This window comes from Arvicanthis niloticus, chromosome 7, assembly GCF_011762505.2.
Source record: "Arvicanthis niloticus isolate mArvNil1 chromosome 7, mArvNil1.pat.X, whole genome shotgun sequence".
NCBI lineage: Eukaryota > Metazoa > Chordata > Mammalia > Rodentia > Muridae > Arvicanthis > Arvicanthis niloticus.
The window spans coordinates 14,157,586-14,180,287 of NC_047664.1; the positions used below are offsets into that span (position 1 = coordinate 14,157,586).

Consider the following 22,702-nt stretch of genomic DNA (forward strand, 5'->3'; position numbering starts at 1 on the left):
CGGCCATTACACTGTAATGCGTAAGATTACTGTCTAAGCCAGTATAAACTTGGGTTTTCTTGGCAGGCACTAAGGCACCTGGGTCAGAATTCTTTAAGGGAGTATGGAATATCCTGTAGACTTGAAGCTACCTCCTCATCCCTTTGATCTTTCATTAAGAGACATGACAGTATGTCTCAGAAAAATTAATTCAAGGTGCTGATTCGGAGCCTTATATTCCAGGTGCTGCCTGGAATATAAGGAAATACACTATATTGGTATGGGCATGAGCTGTTAGGTGTTTTCAGTGTTTGTGATTTCTCCTGTATATGCATAATTAATGTTTCAGCACTTGAGAGACTACAGCAGGACTGTGCATTTAAATAAAGGAACCAAAACAATACATTTTACCATTTTTAATGTGCTTTTAAAATCCTGGATCCCAAGAAGTCTTCGTTGGAACTTTATTTTCTTCATAACAAACAACTTGATCTCCCACTTTGAATTCTACTTTCTCTTCATCTAAACTAAGGCCACAGTCCATACCAGTTTTTATAACTGAAACGTCATCTTTATGGTGTTTCAGTGACGTTAATGAGCCTTAAAAGAAAAGAATCATGGTGAGTATATTCAATAAATAGCAAGTTATCTACTAAGTGGTGTATAGTGTGTAAGAGCTGTGCCATGACAGTTGTGGAGGTCAGAGGACAACTTAGATGGTTATTACCTTCATGGGGTTTTGGATATTAATCTCAAGCTGTGGGGCTTATGTGGTGAGTGCCTTTGCCTGCTGTGCCCCACCCCTGTACCCAACCAGGACATCCCCAAAAATTGATTTGCTCTGAAATCTCCCATTTTAAAGGTATCTATTTTTGAAGTTGAACCCAGAAAAAAAAAAAAGATGGCCAGCAAGTCTGGAGATCACTTTACATTCAGTCCCCAGTTATGGGGACAAAACAATACAGGGGTTAAATGTTGGGAGCAAAAAAAGACTTAAATTATGGGGTGTTATTAGAACTAATTAGATGGAGCCTATCTATAGAGCAGTTAGAGGGTAAACTAAGGTGATTGTAAAAAATGCATACATAGGTTTTGGATGGCTACACAATGGGGACTGTACAATTTAGAAATAGATTTTTGATATTGCTTACCCTTCCAAACAACTTGGCCGTTTCGGATTAATTTAAACTTCTTCTGTCTTTCTAACTGTCCCTTTTGAACTCTGCAGCCAGCAACAGGAACTTTTTTCTTCCCTTCTGTTACAGTGAAGGTAGCTAGTATAGAAGCCTCACCTTTAGGAAGAAAACAATGTAAGAGCTGGGAGGCAGATACAGACATGTAACAGGTAACTGACTTGCAAAGGACCCCCACCTTGACTCTTAGTACCTACATGGTGGCTAGTGATCATCTATAACCCCAGTCCTAGGAAATCCAGCATCCACTTCTGGCCTCCAGGGACACAGTGCATAGACTGAAAAGAATTCTATTTCTCTGCCAGGCATGGCTGTGCACACCTTTATTCCCAGTACTTGGGAGACAGGCAGGCAGGCAGATGTGTGAATTCTAGGTCACTTCAGGTTCTGTAATATGCTGAGCAGCACTAGTTTGTAACCCGTGGTCTAGCAACAAAGCAGTTCGATCGTGTTGATAACTGGGGGTAGTAGTGATACCTGTTGTGCCCACTTATTTCTGGAAACCTCAACTGACTTTCCTAAATTGCTCTTGGAACAAAAAACATAATACACTCTTGTATAGTGTGAGAATATTTAGCAGGTCAGAGTAGCCTAAAATAAAGCTATATAGATCCAAGCTGCAAAACCAGATCTTAAAAAAAAGGAACAATGTTAAAGTTAAAAGGATAGATTCAAGAATTAGTCCAGATTACATAGGATATAAGAGATGACAACTACATGTAATTTATGAACCTGATGTAGGTGGAAAAATCTATAGTCCGTAATTTATGAACCTGTAATTTATGTACATGTAATTTATGAACATGTAATTTATGAACCTGATGTAGGTGGAAAAATCTATAGTTTCAAGACTAGACAAAATATGATCATAGACTGGATTACACTATTAGGGTTAATACTACATAACACCTATATAACACTCCCTTACTCTGGTCACTGGTTTTAAGTGGAGATATATATATATATATATATAATTTTTTTGAGGCAAATGAACATAATATTTCACAATTTTAAATAAATTTGGCCTTTAATCTGGCCAAGAATATGCTAGAATGCTTTAAAATATCTGATATTTTATATGCTTTCAATATGTAATATCAGGATAAAACCAAAGACTCCTCCATGACAGCCTGTATTACGAACATTGTTCATGTGTAGGCTTGAGCCAAGTTCTTAGTCATTTTGTTTGCTTTTGTATTCCCTAGGCTTAAGGCAACTTGTATGGGACTTACAAGTCACCATGAACTCTCATTCACGGTAGTCATTTTTTTCTAGAATACACACTGTGTATTGGGACAGTGAATCTACTTCTCTTATGCTTTGCCTTTTTAGGTCCTATTTCCAGTGCCGTAGTACAAACGGTGCAAAGTAGCACTTAGCACTCACCCATCGGGTGCTCCTCCAGCCTGCACTTAGCACTCACCCATCGGGTGCTCCTCCAGCCTGCACTTAGCACTCACCTATCGGGTGCTCCTCCAGCCTGTGGGGCAGCCTGCTGCTTAGTTCCTCCTGCAAATCTTCAATAAGATGGTAGATGATTTTGTGAAGTTTAATCTTAACTCCCTTTTGTGCAGCTGACTGCTGAATAGCACTGCCTGCATCCACATTAAAGCCATAAATAACACCTGGAAAGCAGAAACAAGATCCTGTTAGCACAAGCATCACAGTACAGTCACTTACCTCTGAGGCAGAAAGTCAAATCCAAATGGTTTTATTTCCTTCTTTGTAAATTACATAGCAATAGAGAGGTTCTGTGACTTTCATGAAAACTAGTAATTTAAAATTATTACTGGGTTTCACAAGCTACATCTTGTTTACAAAGATGTTTTCTGCATGATTTAAAACAATATTTTTTAGATTTATTTTGAATGTTTTGCATACATGTATAATGTGTATGCATGCCTGGTGCCAGAGGTGGTTAGAAGGGGGAGTCAGCTGTCTTAGAACTGGCATTACAAGGTCACAGGGTGTATAAAGTACTAAACAGATCGATGACAGATGAGAGCACTCAAAGGGTGAAAGATACCTGGAATTGCACCCACTGACCAGGGCAATAATGATGTTTTAAACAAAAAACAAAACAAAAACAACAACAACAAAAAACAAAAAAAAACCAAAAAAAAAAAAAAAAGAAAATCAAGAAACACTACTTGGGACTTGCAGTAGTTCCCAAGTTTGCAGTGACCATGACAGATGGACTACCTATGATAGTCCTGCACGAGGGAGAATGCTGGCCAATGATCACCCAAACACAAAACAGGTAAAACGTGTAACATATGATCTAGAGAGCACAGTTTAACATACAGCTAACAGAATCTTTACCATCAAATGTCTCAGCAAAGGTAACATCATTTTCACTGATGTCACCCAATCCAAAATGTACTAATTCTAGTTCACATTCGTGGGAAGCATCATAGGTATCCAGAAGGTTCAAGATGGCCTCGACAGACCCATCAACGTCACCTACAAACACAGCAAGAGTTTAAAATGTATTGGTTGTAAAAGGCAGATATATAAAATGGCAATCTATTTTAAAGCTAAGACAGGAATGGCTTTATCACTAAAATCACTTCTGTTTAACTTTAGCATTAAAAAAACTTATTGATAAAATACAAATTAAGATACATTTGCAATGAAATCAATATAATCTATGCTTGCTCAGAAAAAAAAAAATTGAACACTAAACCACTAAAATAGTTTCTACTTGAATTAAGGGTTTCCTGGGGGCAGTGAACGTCTGTAACCTGGACACTTACAGGCTAGGCAGGAGGAAAGGCCAGCCTGGTTTCTAGAGTAAGCCAGGCTAGTTTGGGCTTATAGAGCAAGACTGCAACTCCCCCCTCCCTAAATAAAACTAAAGGAGAGGGCTCCCATATGAATTATGAGGATAAAAACACCATTTAAATAGTTTTAAAACCTTCAAATTTTACCTTTAATAATTACAGGAAGTACTTTTGAGTTCCTTTCTACCTTTTCTTTGGGCTTTAAGGGTCTCTGTTCTTTTCTTTCAAGGTACTTTACATATGATCTCTCCTTCCAGTGCAGACTGCTGTACTTCTCACGGGTTTTCCGATACGCTTCTTGGTGTTCCTTTCGCTTTTCTTCTAGGATTTTCAGGTCATCTTTGCCTTTTTCTTCTTTTTGCTCAGACTTCCTCCATTCAACCACTTCACGGGCCCTTGGCTTTACAGGGAAAACTGACATGATTTAATGAGACGACACCAGTGTCTGCTAGGTTAAAGGCTTTCTGTTTTCCCCATTATGAAATCAGCTTAATTTCATGTATGAAACCACTAATTTTATAATTTTATGAATTTTATATAGAATTGAAACAGTTTTAAAACTTTATCTGAAAAATGTAATACTATAGTTAGATTCTGAAGTAGTATAATGTTCTCTTCATAGCCATTTACAAACTATAATAATTTCAATGTCAGCCCTCTTAAATTTAACATCAAATATTATACACAGGTATATAAAGCCATCATATAATATCTAACATTAGGGAATTAGGCTTGAATACCTCAGAGTCTACTTCAAGAATTTCATCTCCTGCAGAAGGGAGGTCTCTCCAGCCTATGATTCCCACTGGCATGCTGGGATAGGCTTCATTAAGTGTTTTTCCGTTTTCATCAAACATTAGTCGAACTTTTGCCCAACTCTTCCCAGCAACTAAAATTGAGCCTTTTCTCAGAGTTCCTCTTTGAATTATAGCTGTTGTAACAGGACTAAAATGAACATAAAAAGTAAGAATTCTTTAAGCTTAATCAGGACACAATTGTACTTTCCTAAATATAACAAAAATAGCTTTATGAAATGTGCACACAAACACACATACCTATGAATATATAGGATTAATTTCCTTTTCAACCTTTCAAGCAGTTTTGGATAGTATAAAGACATTTACTTGGCCAAGAATTTATCACACTAAACTTGCTTACCATGGGAAATCACAGCTTTTTCCCCCAGATGGTTTGTTTAAGATTTATTTATGTGTCTGAGTGTTTCACTCGCATTATATATGTCCACTACATGCTTGCCTGGTGCTCTCGGAAGGCACCGGATGCCCTGGAACTGGAGTTACATACAGAAGGTTGTGAGGCACCATAAAGATGCAGAGAACTAAATCTAGATCCTCTGCGAGAGCAACAAGTGCTCTTAACTGCTGACTCATCTCTCCAGCCCCTCAGTGTGGTTTCTTGAGACAGTCTCTTAATCTGGACTTAATCTAGACCAATCTGGCCTTGACTCTTCCAACCTCAGTCTTCAAAATGGTGGGATTACAGAAGTAAGTAAACACACGGGGCCAGGCCTCAGGCTTGTCCTCATTATGACAACATCCAAAAATAAAAACAAAGTATTCTTCACAACAGCCAAGGAGTAGAAGAAAAACAAAGATGTAGAAGCAGCCCCAAGTCTTTCAGTAGAGGAAAGATCAGGGGATCTTGGGAGCCCTGTCTCTTGCTAACTGAAGCAAGGTGATCTTGAATGGACAAGTCCTATGTGACTGCACTAACACAGTATCTAAAGGGGAAGGTGCCATAGGCAGTTTGTTCTGGCTCAGTCCTATCCTGCTTTCTAACCCATTCTACACATGGGTTATGTAATTGCTCATAGCTCTGAACAGCATACAAAGCAGTGAGAAAGTCTCTTGTGCTTCTGGGCAGAACAATCAAGAACATGTCATACAACGAGTTTCCTGGGTTAAGCCAAAGAATTAGACACCAATATGCAACAACTGATACTTCACTCCAATTCATTGTTATTCTATCTGTAAATGCAAATATGTGGGCCAATGGTGATTAGCAAACAAATCAATTTAACTAATTTAGCCATCAAAGTGTGACTAGGGATATACAGACAGTTGATGTGGTTGGTCTCCTGACAACAACTTCATTTTTGTATTCAGTGTACTAGTGCAATGAAATACTTTGAAAACACATTTAAAAAAAAATATGGCCCAGAAACTAAGAGTACATAGTAAAACTATATTGTTATACAACCAAATCACAAAAATAATCAACCATAATAATAATCATTTTAGTGCAATCCTACCCTCTTCCTTTGTCTGTGAAAGACTCTATTACTGTTCCTTCCACTGGACCCGTGGGATCTGCTTTCAGTTCCAACATTTCTGTGAGAGCAATTGTTGCTTCTGCCAAAGCCATCAGGTTATCTCCCTTTAACAACAGGGTAATACATATCAGTAAATGATATTGATAAATGTCAGGGTAAGACCAAATAAATCTTAGGACAGCTACAGTTTTCTTTTTAAGAATTAAAGTCATGAAATAACCAATTTTACAAAATGAAAAGGAACAGCAAGCCTTCAGCAAGAAAACCTGACCTGAGGACAAATGCTTCCAGGAACAAAAAAACAGGCGGCCACTGGAGCCCGTGACTAACACCCTTCATAAGCACATGTTCCATTCAGTCCACTCTGTCTCCTCTATCCGCTTCCACAATTGTGGGTTTCTTCTTTCTTTTTGTATTAAAAAGAGGATTCATTGATTTTTATTTTCTGTGCATTAGTATTTGCAAGCATGTAAGTATATGCACCAAGTGCAGTCCTGGTGCTGCAGAGGCCAAAGAAAGATCCTATGGGACCAGAGTTCCTGCCAGCATCTGGGTTTTTTATTTTGTTGTTGTTTGTTTTTTGAGACAGGGTTTCTCTGTGTAGTCCTGGCTGTCTTGAAACTTGCTCTGTAGACCAGGTTGGCCTTAAACTCAGAAATCTTACTGCCTCTGCCTCCTGTGTTCTGGGATTAAAGGGGTACACCAACACTGCACAGCATGTGTTTTGAATTTTGTAAAAATAGTCTCATGCTGTAACCCAGCTTTGCCTGGAAATCACTACTCACTAAGGAACAACCCAGGCTGGCCTGGAATTCAGAGCAGTCTTTGTGATTCAATCTCCCAATGCTGGGAACACAGACATGAACCACTGTGTAGATACAACTGTGGGTTTTTTTTTTTCCCACCCTGAAAACTTTCCTAATGATGCAACTTTATATCTCAAAATTATTCAATGGAACAAACCTTTTCATCTATTATCGGTCCACTCAAGAACCCTATGAAATAAGTAAATCAAGTATTACTTACTTATTAAAAAATAATAAGAAAAAAAGCTGCCTAAACATGAGTTTTAAACTATACTCTGTAGCCACCCACCTATGTAAACTTGAAAAATTATTTCACCTCCCTGGGTTGCCTTCAGCTATAACATAAAGCTAGATTAGATTCTTTGATTACTTCCAGTGGTATATGTTCACAATGCTCCCAACGATCACATAGCTCAGCTAGGTGTGGTGATGCACACCTTCAATCCTAGCACTGGGAGAAAGAGGGAGAGGCAGACAGATCTTTGAGTTCAAGGCCAACTTGTCTACACTGAGGTCCAGGGTAGTCAGGGCTATTAACTGGTGATAGGACTGAGCTGATGGGCCCTGCTGTTCTCCTGCCAGCTAAGGCTCTGGTTGTTTTCTTCTTTTTCCTTCTCCTTCTTCTTTTTTCTTCTTCTTTTTCATTTTTTCTCCCAGACAACAGGGTTTCTCTGTGCATCCCTGGCTGTCCTGGAACTCAATCTGGAAACTGGTCTAGCCTGGAACAGAGAGATCCGCTTGCCTCTGCTTCCTGAGTGCTGAGACTGAAAGCATGTGTCACTTCGCCAAGGAAGGTGGTGTCAGAGCTGAACCTAGAACTGCATAGCACAGTGCATCACTGAAGTCTATCCACTGCTCCTTTTTACCATTTTGAGACAGGCTTTCAAATTGCACAGGTGGGCCTCAAACTTGCTATCCCCCTGCCTCAGCTTCCTGGGTAGCTAGGATTATAGATGTGGTCTACTATGGCTGGCCAAATCTTTAAATGTTTTAACCTTACTACAGGAAGCTTGGCGTCTTACTTTCAGAGCACAATAAAATAAGGTCATATTTTATAAACATGCGAAGAAAGATATAATTTTACTATTAAAAGAAGCATAATTCCTAAGCATGTTAGAGGGACCAGATTTTGGGAAAATAAAAATCAAGTAAAAACTAATCAGAGAAAATAACAGCATTGAGAACCTTCCCCTCAATGAATGGGGGGGGGGGGGAAGGGGGGGATCATTATGAGGAAAGTGTGAGATATGAAAAGATGTGGAAATGAGATCATTTCTCAGTAGCAACCTGAAGAGAACTGGAAGGCAGATGTGGAGGTACAATATGAACCTCCTTGTATTTTTGATTCAGAGTAAATAGTTGGTAATTTAAAATAAAATGGAATCCATCATAAATGGCATCTGTAAACCCACAGCATTTTAGTGCACAGAATCATCCAGCCAGCAGCAACAAAACCAGCCTGACAGCACTTTGCTTCTAGTTGTGGGAAAATACCTAAGAAGCAAGTCAGGTCAGGCTTCTGGCTCAGTGCGGAGGTGCGAAAGTTGACATCTCTGACAAGATGTGATTCAGCTTGTGTCCTCATTTTATGCCGTCGGGGACCCCAGCCCATGGGATGGTGGCACCCACACTCAGGACAGAGCTGCTCACAACAGCGAGAATCTAGATAATCCATCACAAGCTACTGGCAATTGATGGTTGTTCTGGGAGAGAAAGTATCACTTTTCCCTAGGGATAATGTGACATCAGATGAGCTGCCCACACTCCAGGGCATGGCCCTACACCCATCACATGCTGGCAGCACTAAGTGGACTTGGTAAGTTTTTAAAAAGTTCTTGAAGTTGGTAGGGAAAAGTGATGGGGGTATAGGAGGAGGTTGAGAGGAGGAAGTAGGCATGTATTTGATCAAAATACATGATATGCAAGTAGAAATTCTCAAACAATACGTTTTTTTGAGAAAGTATTTCACTGAGTAGCCAGCCCTCTCAAACTCAGAGATCCACCTGCCTCTGCCCCACAAGTCCTGGGATTAAAAGCATGCGCTACCACATTCTGGAACAAACAATAATTTAAATATTTTTACCTTTTGGAGACAGGGTCTTACTATGTAGACCTGGTTGGCCTGGAACTCACTATGTAGACCAGGCTGCCTTTGCCTGGGGTTAAACATGTAGGCCATTATTAAAGAAAAAGGAAGGGAAAGGAAAGGAGAGGAGAGGGGAGGGGAAGGGAGGGGAAGGGAGGGGAGGGGAGGGGGGGGAGGGAGAGGAGAGGAGATAATCCCTCAGATGTTCTCAGAGTCTCCCCTCTTCAGTAATTCCAGATCCTGTCTAGTTCACAAACAAAACCAAACAACACTAAAGTGGTTATTCTTTGTATTAGTAATTCATGTTTATTTAACCCCCTCTTAAATACCCAAAGGCCTATAATTTTTTCTATAATTTTCCACTTAGACAAGGCATGAAACATAAGCACTCCAACTGGACGTCATTTCTGCATAACATAGTATTAGGACAGGTATGGCAGGGCATCCTGATAATCACCACACTTCAGAGGCTGAGGCAGAAAGAGCTCCAGGTCAAGCCCAGTCCAGGCTTTCTGAGTTTAAGGCCATTGTGGGTCAAACAGTGCAATCTTATAAAAAAACAAAAACAAACAAAGAGCCAAAAAGGAGCAGTCTTAGCCTACCATTACCCCACCCCACATCAGTTGCCATTTATTCCTCCTGTTTCAAATATTTTATAACTTAATATGCAATAGGTTTTCAACTGGTCTAAGTGACTTCTCTGAGTCCAATTCCTAATCTGCCAAATCTAGATAATCATGTCACCTTGCCTTGTATGTATGGACACACACAGACAAAGGGGGAGGTAGAGAGAGAGAAGGCTAGACACCAATATTAGGTGCCTTCCTCTATTATTCTCTTTAATTTCTTTTTATGTTTCTTTTCATTCTTTCCTTCCTTCCTTCTTTCATTTGAGACAGGGTCTCTCTGTGTAGCCCTGGCTATCCTGAAACTTGTTCTGTGGATTAGGCTGGCCTTGACCTCATAGAGATCTACCTGCCACCGCCTTCCAAGTGCTGGGATTAAAAGCGTGTGCCACCACACTCAGCTAGGTTTATTTTCTTTTCTATATATATGACTATTTTTCTTACATGTATGTCTGTGAACCATGTGTGTGCCTGGTGCCCAGAGAGGCCAAAGGAGGGCATGACACCCTCTGGAACTGGAGTTGTGGTAGGTTGTGAGATGCCATGTGGGTGCTGGGTTCACAGCAAGAGTAAATGTAACCATCTTTCTATAATTCCACCTTATTTTTATTTTACATAGGGTCTCTTACTGGGCCCAGAGCTCACTGATTGCCTAGGTTGGTTGGCAAGCCAGCTCCAGGGATGTGCTTGTCTCCCTGGTGCTACAGTTACAGACGTGTGCTACTATGTATAGTTATGACATGGGTGTGAGTCAGAAGTCAGGTCCTCATGCTTCTTTGGTAGGCACGTTACCAATGGACCCATTGTCCCAGCACTCAAAACAAGTTTTTGAAAACACTGATTATATATCTCAATGTTAGAAGGGGCTAGTGATGCAGCTGAGTTGGTGCAGTGTTTACCTAGCATGCATGATGAAGTCTAGGTTTGATCCCCAACACTGCGTAACCAAGTGTGGAGGGACACTCATGTAATTCTAGTACTTGGGCCTGCCTCAATAAAAGTGGCCAGTTGAGGTGGAACCATGGCTTTAATTCCAGCACTCGGGAGGCAGAGGCGGAGGGACTGCTGTGTGTTCTAGGCCGGCTAGGTGTCGTTAAGGATAAAGCACTGTGCAGGATGTCCTGAGATGCTGGTTCTTACCGTAAGTGCAGACACATGCACTGCCTGAACATCACCACCGTACTCTTCACAGACCACATCATAAGCTAGGAGCTCTTTCTTCACCTTTTCAGGATCGGCATCTGTCTTGTCACACTTATTTATTGCAAGGATGATAGGAACTGGAAGAGAAAGTCACAAAAAGTGCAAATGGAAACTCCTTCAATTCCAGACACTCACTGAAAAATACCGGCCTGCTCTGGTTTTCTCTTCATCCAATGGATGCACATAGTTAACCAAGGCTGAAAAGACCCACTTTAGACTCACATTACCTGACTCTCTTGTGTTGCATGGTATTCAATCACACTGTGAACCCCAAAATTGTGTTAAATACAAAAAAAAAAAAAAACCAAAAAACAAACAAAACTGTTTGTAGCTGTGGTGTGTCTCAGCCCTTAGTACACACTTTTAATTCTAAACAATGAAGTAAAAGTTAGTTTGTAGAAGGAAGCATTCATGTTTGAAAGTGACGTCTGACTGAGTGGCAAAATGACAAATCAGAGGAAGATTTGACAGAATAGGATATACTCAACTCTCATGAGGAGAGAGAGGAAAGGGAAGCTACTTGAGAGAGCAGTGCAGAGAGAGAAGCAGTTTTACTGGAACAGTTGCACAGAGACTGCAGAGAGAACAAGCTAGACACAGGCGAAGACAGAACAAGCAGAGGATAATAAGGAGTCAGAAGATTTGAAGAGTTTGCTAGAATTAGTTTGAGGCAAAATAGAGGAATTCAGTAAGAAACTGAGGGAAGCCAGATTGAATCAGTCAGCCTAGAGAGGAGTTTGAGCCTGAACGGCTGAGTAGAAAGAACTAGCTGGCTGCAGTTCTGAAAGAACTAGAAATAGTGAGCTTACTCTGCAGTAAAACTGGTCTTGAGTGGCTTTCTTGGTTTTTGTTGTTTTAAAGGACATGAAGTTGGGTGAATGGAGAAGAGGGGAAGACCCAGGAAGAGTCAGGGGAGGAAAAATGAGTATGATTAAAATACATACAAAACTCTCAAAGAGCAAATAAAAAGATTTTTAAAAGAAGGGCCATTTGTTTTTATTTTATGTGTATGAGTGTTTGCTTGCATATCATATATGTGTATCACATGTGTGCCCTGTAGCCCCAGAGGCCAGAGGAGGAGGGTATTGAATCTCTTGGAACTAATAGTTATACATAGTTGTGAACTGCCATAGATGCTGGGGATGAAAAGCAGGCTGTCTGGGAGAGCAGCTTAACTCATGACACACCTCCCTAGTTCCCAGAACCACAGTTCTGCTTTTTATGTTTCTTTCTTTCTTTTTTTTTTTTTTTTTTTTTTTGGTTTTTCGAGACAGGGTTTCTCTGTGTAGTTCTGGCTGTCCTGGAACTCACTCTGTAGACCAGGCTAGCCTCGAACTCAGAAATCCACCTGCCTCTGCCTCCCAAGTGCTGGGATTAAAGGCATGCGCCACCACTGCCCGGCTGTATGTTTCATTTTAAGACAGGGTTTCTCTATGTAACTTTGGTTGTCCTATAATTCACAGTCTGGCCTCTAACTCACAGTTCCCTGTCTCTGCCTCCCAAGTGCTGGTATTAAAGACATACACCATTATGCCCAGCTATAATCTTTGTAGTAAGCCCTTAAGAAGAAAAGAAAAGAAAAGAAAAGAAAAGAAAAGAAAAGAAAAGAAAAGAAAAGAAAAGAAAAATAAGAAAGAAAAAGAGAAGAAAAGAAAAAAGGAGACACTTCCTACTTAATGAGCCCAGCACAGCGCCTTCCATACCATCTGCATCTTTGGCATGCTGAATGGATTCCACAGTTTGTTTCATCACTCCGTCATCTGCAGCTACAACCAACACAACAATGTCAGTGACCTGAGCTCCTCTGGCTCTCATCGCTGAGAAGGCAGCATGTCCAGGAGTATCAAGAAAGGTTATCTTTTCTCCAGAGGGCAGAGAGACTGTGGAGACAGAGATGCAAGAGTACCAATTACTCAGCTTACTTTGTAACATGAACGGACATACAACATCATTAAACATAGTATGTGTGGGGCTTGTTGTTGTTGTTTTTGAGACAGGGTCTTTCTATGTTACCTTGGCTAGCCTGGAGCTTGATATGTACAGACTGATCTTGAATTCACAGAAGTACTGGGATTGAAGGTGTATGCTACCATGCCCAGCTCAATAATTTAATTTTATGGCTTCCACTAATTTTAACCAGAACACAGTCTGAAATTTCCTAAAGTGATCATATAATAGTAGTGAGACCACGAGGTCTTTCTTTTCATGTAATAATTTAATGCTAAAATTCTTTGTAGTTCTAGAATATAGGTACTTTGATAAATGTACTAACTGATTACCATTCTGGAGAGAGAACCCAGGAATAGTTGTAAGGTGATAACTTGTACATCGTCAAACTGCAGCTATACCACTATCTCAAACCACAAAAACGCAGTTTGGTATATAGCTGGTAGCTTCAAATTTAAGTCCAATAATAACAGGTTTAAATCTTAGCTTAAACCAGTAAAATAGCTTTGTCCTTACAGAACGTGTAAAGCAACATTTACTGCCTGCTCTACACATGACCATTCCAGTGGCTGGACGCAGCCTCTTTACTTCAGTCTGCTGATTTCACCAAAAGGAGTTTAATTAAAGAAACCAAGCGTGGTTCCCATGCACACTGATGTTTGTGTTCATACCAAGAAAAGCACCGATGTGTTGAGTGATGCCCCCGACTTCCATCGCTGCCACTTGCGTTTCTCGAAGTTTGTCAAGTAAGGTCGTTTTCCCATGATCAACATGACCCATTATAGTTACAACTGGGGACCTTGGTTTTAGTAAAGCTGGATCTGCCGCAGGCCTACAATTAACAGCAAAGGTGTTTTACTTCTTAAATATCAGCAATGACAGTGATCAGTTCATGGCTATCACAACAAGCAATCGTTGATAACGAAATACAACAGGTTTGATTAGACATAACTATTTCCACTCTTTTTACACAGAACAACCTAGCACAATAGCCAGTGACTCCCTATTCGTTATGAAGCTGGCCTCTTTATATTAGTGGGTGGAGCTGAATCAAAATTTAAAATTCAGACTAATATACAGTTTCATAAAAAGCTGAATATACTTTCTGGTGCCTTGAATAAATGCTTAGGCTATAGTCACATTCCATTTTAAGCTACAAAAATTTTTTCTAAGCAAATCTTCCCATAGAACACTGAGTAAAAGCACATGGCTGACGCTGCTGGTGCACACGAAGCCTTACCTCCTCACGGCGTCTCTGTTCTCTCTTATTCTCTCCACTTTTAATGTGCTCCATTTCAGCTTCATTCCTGCCTTCTTTATAACTTCTTTGATCCAGACTTCATCTAAATGTGAGTTGGCTTCTAGTGAATCTATGTCAATGGCCGTGTTCAATAAAGCTTCATATACACAATCTGGTTGAGATAAAGCACAATCTTTTATAATCATAAATTTAAAGGCTTAAAGTAAGTTCTTGGGATTGGAGAGATGGCTCAGCAGTTAAGAGCACTGGCTACTGTTGTAGAGGCCCCAAGTTCAATTCCCAGCACCCTCATGGTGGCTCATAACTATCTACAACTCCAGTTCTAGAGGATTCTATGACCTCTTCTAGCCTCTGTAGGCACCAGGCACACTTGTGGTATACACACATGTGGGCAAAATACCCATGCATGTTTAAAAAGAAAGTAAAATGATAGAAATAAATCACTTAAAAATGTGCTTTGTTTTGTCTTAATCTGTAAATATAAACCCATCTGTGGTGGTGATGAAATGTGTAGTTTTGTGTTTTGAAACACAGTAAGATCTTTCTCAAGAACAAAGCAAAAGGAAAGCAATGCGCAAAGATCATTCATTTCAGTGGTGTGCTGATAAACAGGGAAGTTGTCAATTAAAAGTCAAAAAAAAATTCATAGCCAGGTGCATGCCTTTAATCCCAGCACTTGGGAGGCAGAGGCAGGCAGATTTCTGAGTTCAAGGCCAGCCTGGTCTACAGAGTGAGTTCCAGGACCGCCCTGGCTACACAGAGAAACCTTGTCTCGAAAAACCAAAAGGAATTTATAGCATTTCCCAGTTGCCATCATAGAATCATTCAAACCAGCACCAGGGATGCAGTGGATGAGATGGGGAGAGCTGCATACTAGGACACCACTGGGTTGCTGTTCCATTAGACAGACATGATAAGTATTAATAACCCAAAGGCAGTGAAAATAGGAAACAGTGCAAGGAAATGACTAGGCATTAGACCTAGAGTGCACAGTGCACAGACATGTGGACATGTACATACAATAAATATATAAGTGCAATAAAATAATTTTGAAATGTTTTCATGAGTCTTTACTATCTCTGTGATTTCATGGTTTATTTATTTATCTACTTATTATTTATAGAGTCCAGAGTTCATGTAAGTGGGTGTTGAATCTCTAATCCTCCTAGTTTGGCTTCCGAAGTTGCTGAAATAACACACATGTGCAAGCAGAGCTGCCTTGTGTTTTAAGTTTTAAAAAATGGTGTCCTAGCATGTATAGGGCCCTGAGTTCAATCTGTAATGCTAGAAAAAAGGAAGGAGGGAGGGGAAGAGAGAGGGAAGGAGGAAAGGGGGGAAGAGGGAGGAGAAGAGAGAGAAAGGGAAGAAGGAGGGAAGGAAAGGAAGAGGAAAAGAGAGAAGGAGGGGAAGAGGGAGGAAGCTGTAATAGAATCCTTTAAAATGTATAAGTTTTTTAAAAAGAAAAGCTATGCTTATTTCCACAAATATATCTCTGCTGGTCTTAAACAATTTCTCAAATAAGTGAGAAATAGAAATCAGAAAATTATAGAAAAAGAGAACAAAATCAGGAGCTAGAAAGATGGCTCAGTGGTTTAGAGCACTCTTCCAGAGAACCCAGGCGTCATTATCAGCATCCTCAAGGCAACTTACAACCAACTGCAACTCCAGTTCCAGGGGATTCTATACCCCTTTCTGACTTCCTTGGGTACCCAGCATGTGTGTGGTACAAAGACAAACAGGCAAGTAAAATATAAATAAAATACACATAAATCAAAACCAAAAAAAGAGTAAAATTATCCCCTCAGTCCAAACAAACAAACAATAAATACATACATAAATAAATGAGTCTGGATTTACACTAACAGTCCAGAAATTTTATGAATTTAAAGTGTTCTTTTTGAGAGAGGGTCTGTCCTAGAACTCACTCTGGACACCAGGCTGGCCTCACAGAGCTCCACCTGCCTTTGCCTCCCTAGTGCTGGGACTAAAGGTGTGTGCCACCACACCGGGCTATGAATTTAAATTTTTATTTATTTGAATTGTAGTTCATGTGTGTGGGTGTTTTGCCTCCATGTATGTCTGTGTAACCTATGCATGCTTGATAACCATAGAGGCTAGAAGTGGGCATCAGAGTCCTTGGAACTGGAGTTACAAAGGTTATAAGCCACCATGTGAGTGCTGAGAACCAAACCTGTGTCCTTGGTAAGACCCAGTTTGTTTGTTTGTGTGGAAGGGCTCGAAATGTGAGAACCAGCTGGCCCGGAGCTCCTATGACCATCAGGCTGGCCTCTAATTTACAGCCTCCCAAGTGCTTGGATTAAAGGTGTGTGCCACACAGAAACTCCTACATATTCACTAAAGAGCATAGAGACTTACACTTGGCAATGAGTCAGGAAATTATTAGAGCTTGTAATTTCTAAAATTAAAAAAAAAATCAGTATAATTTAGCATTTGAAACCCTAGTCCAGCTTACCTGGAATACGTTACTGTTTCACTGCAAGTAAAATCCTAAGCTTTTAAAGCCCAGGGTTTTTCCTTGTGAACTAATCAGGCTCACCTATGTCTTTTGCCATGGCTCTGGCTAGTTCTTCAACAGTCATCCCAACCCAAACTTCTACCTCTTTTTTAGTTTTTACTGGAGACAACTGAGATTTCGGTGCTCTTTTTTCCTATTAAAAAGACAGAACATACAAGTGAGATGGAAGAAAAAAAAATATACTCCCAAGACAAGAATTTTCCATGTAGCCCTGGCTGTCCCAGCCTTGACTCAGAAATTTGTTTGCTTCTGCCTCCCCAGTGCTGGCTGGGACTAGAGGTATGAGTCTCAACTCCTGGATGAAGGAAGAACAATTTAAGAAACAAATTAGGTCTATTTTGTAATATGTACCACAATCCTGGCTATTCCTACCAGCAAACTCTCTTGAAAGTTCTTCAACTAGACACCAATAACCACGGAACTTCCTGTTCTCGCACAGATCTGTGTAGACTACAGGCTTACACAATAGTCTGTAAAGGACAAAATACCCAAAGGTTTCTCTACCTAGTTCTGTAAACTTGGACTTGAGATTAAGTAATGTGAGAGTTATAAATCTGCAACAACCTTCTTTGTTACAAGAAGCCTGTGCGGATGCAGAGCTGAACCAATGAGCATGTCTGTCCGCCAGGGCCAGGCACATGGCCGATCTGTGTACACGGGGGCAGCCAGTGCAAACCCATGCCTCCACCATGCTAACAGTCTTCTTTGACTTGGGCTGTGCAACTGCCTACAAATAGTGTGACATCGTAGCAAGTTTTCCAACTTCAGGAGCTGCTGGTTCATGTTTCTCCTAGAAAAAAAAAAAACAATTTTAGAATAAAATTTTGGTTAATATTGACATCAAATTAACAAATATCAATTGAATATTTACTACATGCAGATCACACAAATAAAACTGGGCTTCTGTCCTGAAAGAATTTGTGGTCTAGTCAGAGATTTTACGCCAAGTACTATTCTGACAATAGCTAGTACTATACTGTTGTTGTTACTGTAGTAAGACTGATAGGCCACAAGAAACACTTTACAGGGGCAGGGATGCAGCCCGATTGGCAGAGTGTTTGTCTTGCATGCACAATACTGCCTAACTGAGTATGGCACACATGTAATTCTAGCATGTGAGTGGCAGCAGGAGCATCAGAAGTTCAAGGTCATTTAACAGTTTGTGGCCTACTTCAGCCACATAAGACATTGTCTACAAACAATAAATGGCTATTTTAAAAAAATTTTCAGGGGCTTGTGACTCATAGCATACTTTCCTAGCAGACACAAGAACCAGGGTTTGACTCCTAGTATGCATGAACACAAACATGCGCGCACACGCGCACACACACACACACACACACACACACACACACACACACGCATGCATACACACTCTTAGATATTTTAATGTTCATTTTAATCCCTTCTCTATACTTACATATTTGTTTATATGAATGAAGTTGTATTATTCTTTTAAGATTTACTCTTATTTTGTGTTTATGGGTGTTTTGCCTGTATGTATGTCTGTGCACTATGTGGGTGTAATGCTCCTAAAAGCCAAAAGCATCATATCCTGGAACTGGAGTTACAGTTGTCAGCTACCATGTGGGTCTCCTGGAAAAGCAGCCAGTACTCTTAACTGCTGAGATGTCTCTATATCCCCCTACATTATGTTTTAAAATACTTCAATGGAACATGTCAGTCCATCCTCCTCACAAGTATTTCTGGTGCTGACATAGTAAATACACTGAATTGTTGGCATTGAGACATGGCCTCACTGTGCTGTTACACTGGCCTGGAACTCACGACCCCCTTGCTTCCTCCTCCTGAGTGCTGGCCTGAGACCCACGCCACCATGCTTTCCCATCAGTGTTTTTGGTTTCTTTGTTTTTCTTTTTTTTCTTTTTGTTTTTTGAGACAGGGTTTCTCTGTGTAGCCCTACCAGTTCTGGAACTCACTCTGTAGACCAAGCGGGCTGCAAACTCAAGAGATTTGCCTGCTTCTGCCTTCTGAATGCTGGCATTGTAAGTGTGCACCACCACCACCTACCTGGTTTGTTTTTAAAGGAAAAAAAAATGACAGCCAAGTATGGTGTAGGTGACTGTAATCCCACCACTTGGGAAGTAGAGGCACAAAGGTCAGAAGTACAAGGCCAACTTTGGCTATATAGTGAGTTTGGGGCCAACCCAAGCTTCACGAGACCTTGTTTCAAAAACAAATTTAAAAAATGAAAATATACCACATAGTTGATGAGAAGACTCAGCAGGTAAAAGCACCTAACCCTCAAGTTTGACAATCTGGGTTCAATCTCCAGAAGCCATACTAAGATGGCAGGAAAGGCTCAACTCCCAAAAACTGTTCTCAAACCTCTACCTGTGGCCCATGACATGCACACGATATGCCCATATATACACATAACACACATCATACATACACAGAAAAAATACAAATAAAAGGAAATGAGAGCTGAAAGTGACACAGTAAAGCAGTAGAGAAAGGACCTGATGCATATCCAAAAGCCTTGACTGGACACCTCTCACAGACCAGCCAGGATTGTCAGGGAGGAGCAAGTGACTCTTGTCCTATGCCTCATTTTCCTGAGCTCTGTAAAAAGAAAGTTAAGTATTTCTTTGTAGCCTTTCTATAACAAGGTTACAAAGAAAACATGAGATGATAAATGTTTTGTTTCTCACTGATAACTTACATGCTTTGAAGATTCACCAGAATGAATGTCAAAAATATTGACAAGCCACTATCTCCTTCATTTATAGATAATTCTGAGGCTTCTTGTGTGTTTGATATAGTTAGTATTTTACCTCTAAAGACTCATTCAAGAAAGGAAGGGTCAAAAGAAATCCTGACTTCATGCCAAATAAATTAAGATTTAGAAATTCAATCCAGTCCTGCTGGCACAGGCAACTCTAGGCAAAGACTGGAGGATGACAAGCTCAAAGCCAGTCTTCAGTCTTAGCTACATAAGGAGCTCAAGGCCAGGCTAGGTACACTAGGCAAACTATCTCTCGAAAGAAAATGCAAAAGAGAAGAAAAAAGAAGGGAAGGAGGAGGAAGAGAGGGGAGGAGGGAGATGGAGTGAAGGGGTAGGGAAGAGGGAGAAGAGAGAATACATTGTTTAACTGTGCAAGGGAGCTTGTGCCCAGTGCTGGAGGAAAAAAGAAGAGTCCAGAGACATGGCTTTGGTATACAGCACTGGTGCGCTTGAGAAAACTGAGTCCAGTTCCAGACACCCGATATGGGCAGCTTACAACTGCCGGTTACTCAAGCTCTATGGGATCCTACACTCTTTTACACACACAGAGAGCGGGGTAGACTACACCCATGCACAATATTTTTATTTTTTAAAAAATATTTAGAATTTCATATTCAATAATCAGACATTTGCATAATTATCATACACACCTCAAAAACCATGTAAGTCATTTGCCCTGACCTAAGAACTGTAAAAGGAAGTGCTCAGAAAGCATAGGATTCCTTAAACCATTTATTTTTTTCCTTTTGTATTTTTTGAGACAGGATCTCACTATGTAGTCTTCGCTGTCCTGGAACTCACTATGTAGACCAGGCGGGACTCGAACTTGGAAATCCACCTGCCTCTGCCTCCCGAGTACTGGGATTAAAGAGGTGCACTACTATGCCCAGCTTACGTAAATCATTTTTAAATGAGTTGTGAACCTGGGCACAAATTAACGGAACGGGAAAGACTCTATGAGACAAACCAACACAGAGATATGTAATCGAGAAATCAGACACATCAAAAAATAACCAACATCCCAAACCTGGAAAGAAACCTTGGTTGTTAAATATCCCAACGCCTCTCACTTTACAGAGGACGGTGGAATCCAGAGGGGTCATTGTCATTCCCTATTACCATAAGGTTAGCGGCAACCGGGAACTCAGGCTGACAATTCCCATAGCCGGGAGAGGGTGCGTGTGCTGCAAATGCGTAGCCGCATCACAGAAATGTCTGGATGGACTAGTGGGAGGTTTTAGAAAGAAAAAAAAGAAGCCGTGAAAATCAAACACCGCCGCCGCCACGCGGGCCTCTGGGGAGCGCACCCGGGCACTCGTGGGCACTGAAGCCGCGGCAAGTGACACTGGCACTCGCGACCACCCTAACGCAGAGACCCCACTCACTCGGCTCCCAGACGAAGTCGCCCTCCGGACCCAGAACTCCGGACTCAGTCCGTCCCTTCCGCAAGGTCCCCGTGGTGCTTCCGGTGCCGCCGGAAGCGGCTTCCCCATGGAATTCCGGGTTGTCTGTGACTGGTGGAGGTCAACGGTGGCGGCTCCTGTAACCTGCGGCCTTCGGCCCGTGGCCTGCATCGGGGAGGGGTCGCTCTGCAGTTCCCTCCCTTCCCCAGGAGGAACATGTTCTTCAAACACGCGTGTATCTAGCTGGAAGGAAGCGGCGCAAACGTGGTGGGCAGGGTAGGTAGTAGAGCCAGGATGCTCTGGATGCTGGCCCAGCCCGTTCTCAGTGTGAACTTGGAGGTGTGTTGTCACCTCTGGGCCACGACGTTATCTGCTTTATGGAATCACGGTACGGATTTCATAAGATCGTGGGAAGGTTTCAGTGACTTGCTGAGAGTACCCGGTTCATGTAAACGGTTTTCGTTATGATTTTCGTTGTTTTTCTTCACTTTGGAGTTTTTTGGTCCATCCTCTTTTGGCCACAGCCATCACCACCTCTTGATGGTAACTCGTTCACATCTAACACTACCACAGAGTAATGGAATGCTATAGAAAAGTTCTTACCCCAAAGCACGCTTTACCATTATCTCCCATTGTCTACCATAACTCAGGCCCTTCAGCCCACTTCTTTTCCTTTTTTAAAAATTTGTTTTATTTGGGCACACACATATACAAATATATATGCTTGGCAGTAAGCTCCTTTACCCAGTTAGCTATCTCACTACCCTTCCCCCTTTCCACCACAAAGATTCACAATCAGTATTAATGACTAGAGACTCCTGGAAATCTTTTTTATCTGAATCTCCCTTAAGCTTACACGTGAAAACACTCAAGTTCACAAAACATCTATTGAAGTTCACTCTCTGTAAGCAGTTCTTTGCTCTCACTTGCTTTGGCAGGCATTGAGAAACCAGCAGAAATAATGTTGTATGCCTACTAAAATTAATATCCAACCACCTGTTCATGTGCTTGCACCTGGACATTCCCTTCAGCTCTACAACCTCAACCACATGGCCTTTTTGCAGTTCAAACTCAGTCATCATTCCAGCCAGCCTCCAGCCTGGGTGCATTGTCTTTTCCTCAGAGACACTCTGTCCGTTAGTTTCCAGCTTCTGGTTCTCAGGCCTCTTTGAAAGTCCTTAACTCGGCTTTAAGCCTTTGCACATCTTTCAGCCTTTGTGGCCATTCTGTAACCTGCAGTGGAGTTCTAATAGAATCACTGTATCTCTGGGCAAAGATCAGAATGACTAGTTGTTTTCTAGAAGTACTTGGACCTTGAAGAAATCACTGTAGAAAACTGTTGGGGTTCAGGAATTGCTGCACAAACCATAGGAATATGGATCTCAGTTAAGCAAGAATAGTTTATTGAATGCACATCCTAATACTGGTCAGACCAGAGATATAGCTCAGAATTATCTGAACTATGACAACAGATATCTTTTTCTATTAGCTTATAAAGGAAAAAAATACAATGAATTCATTCTCAGGTGCAGGAAGTGCTGACCACTGGGCAACTCAGACTCAAGATATTTTAGGCATAACACAATTCATATTGATCTTTAACTTGAAGAGTCCTATGTGAAACTTTGTGTAATTTCTTAAGATTAACAAACCTCAGAACATAACGGGATGTGGTCAGCACAATCCTGTTCTGTTATTTTTCTATGTCAGTGACTGGCAGGCATATTACAGCAACACTATAAAATAGCTGGTGAGCATGGAAGAAAATGGCCACAGCTATGCTAGGGGTGGTTCGGGGAGGTCAGACCATCACAAAAACAATGATTATTTTCTTTTA

General features: G+C 41.0%; 1 protein-coding gene across 7 annotated transcripts; it reads right to left on the reverse strand.

The window, feature by feature from the left end:
* Positions 1–380: 380 nt before the first annotated feature.
* Mtif2 (mitochondrial translational initiation factor 2) lies at positions 381–20,977 on the reverse strand. Of its 7 annotated transcripts, XM_076937974.1 has the most exons (15): positions 20,848–20,977; positions 19,197–19,299; positions 17,278–17,503; positions 16,735–16,846; positions 14,157–14,328; positions 13,588–13,748; positions 12,673–12,849; positions 10,907–11,046; positions 6,228–6,352; positions 4,696–4,900; positions 4,103–4,355; positions 3,495–3,635; positions 2,633–2,797; positions 1,131–1,271; positions 381–579 (listed from the first exon to the last, which is right to left on the reverse strand). In XM_076937974.1, the coding sequence occupies exons 3-15, from the start codon at positions 17,494–17,496 to the stop codon at positions 407–409; spliced, it is 2,184 nt and encodes a 727-aa protein (XP_076794089.1). In that variant the 5' UTR covers positions 17,497–17,503; positions 19,197–19,299; positions 20,848–20,977; the 3' UTR covers positions 381–406. The 7 variants fall into 7 exon arrangements, with proteins under 7 accessions (XP_076794089.1, XP_034364196.1, XP_076794092.1 ...); XM_034508305.2 differs by lacking the exon at positions 19,197–19,299 and having other exon boundaries at positions 20,848–20,970; XM_076937977.1 differs by lacking the exon at positions 19,197–19,299 and having other exon boundaries at positions 16,735–17,008; positions 20,848–20,888.
* Between the last annotated feature and the right edge of the window lie 1,725 nt (positions 20,978–22,702).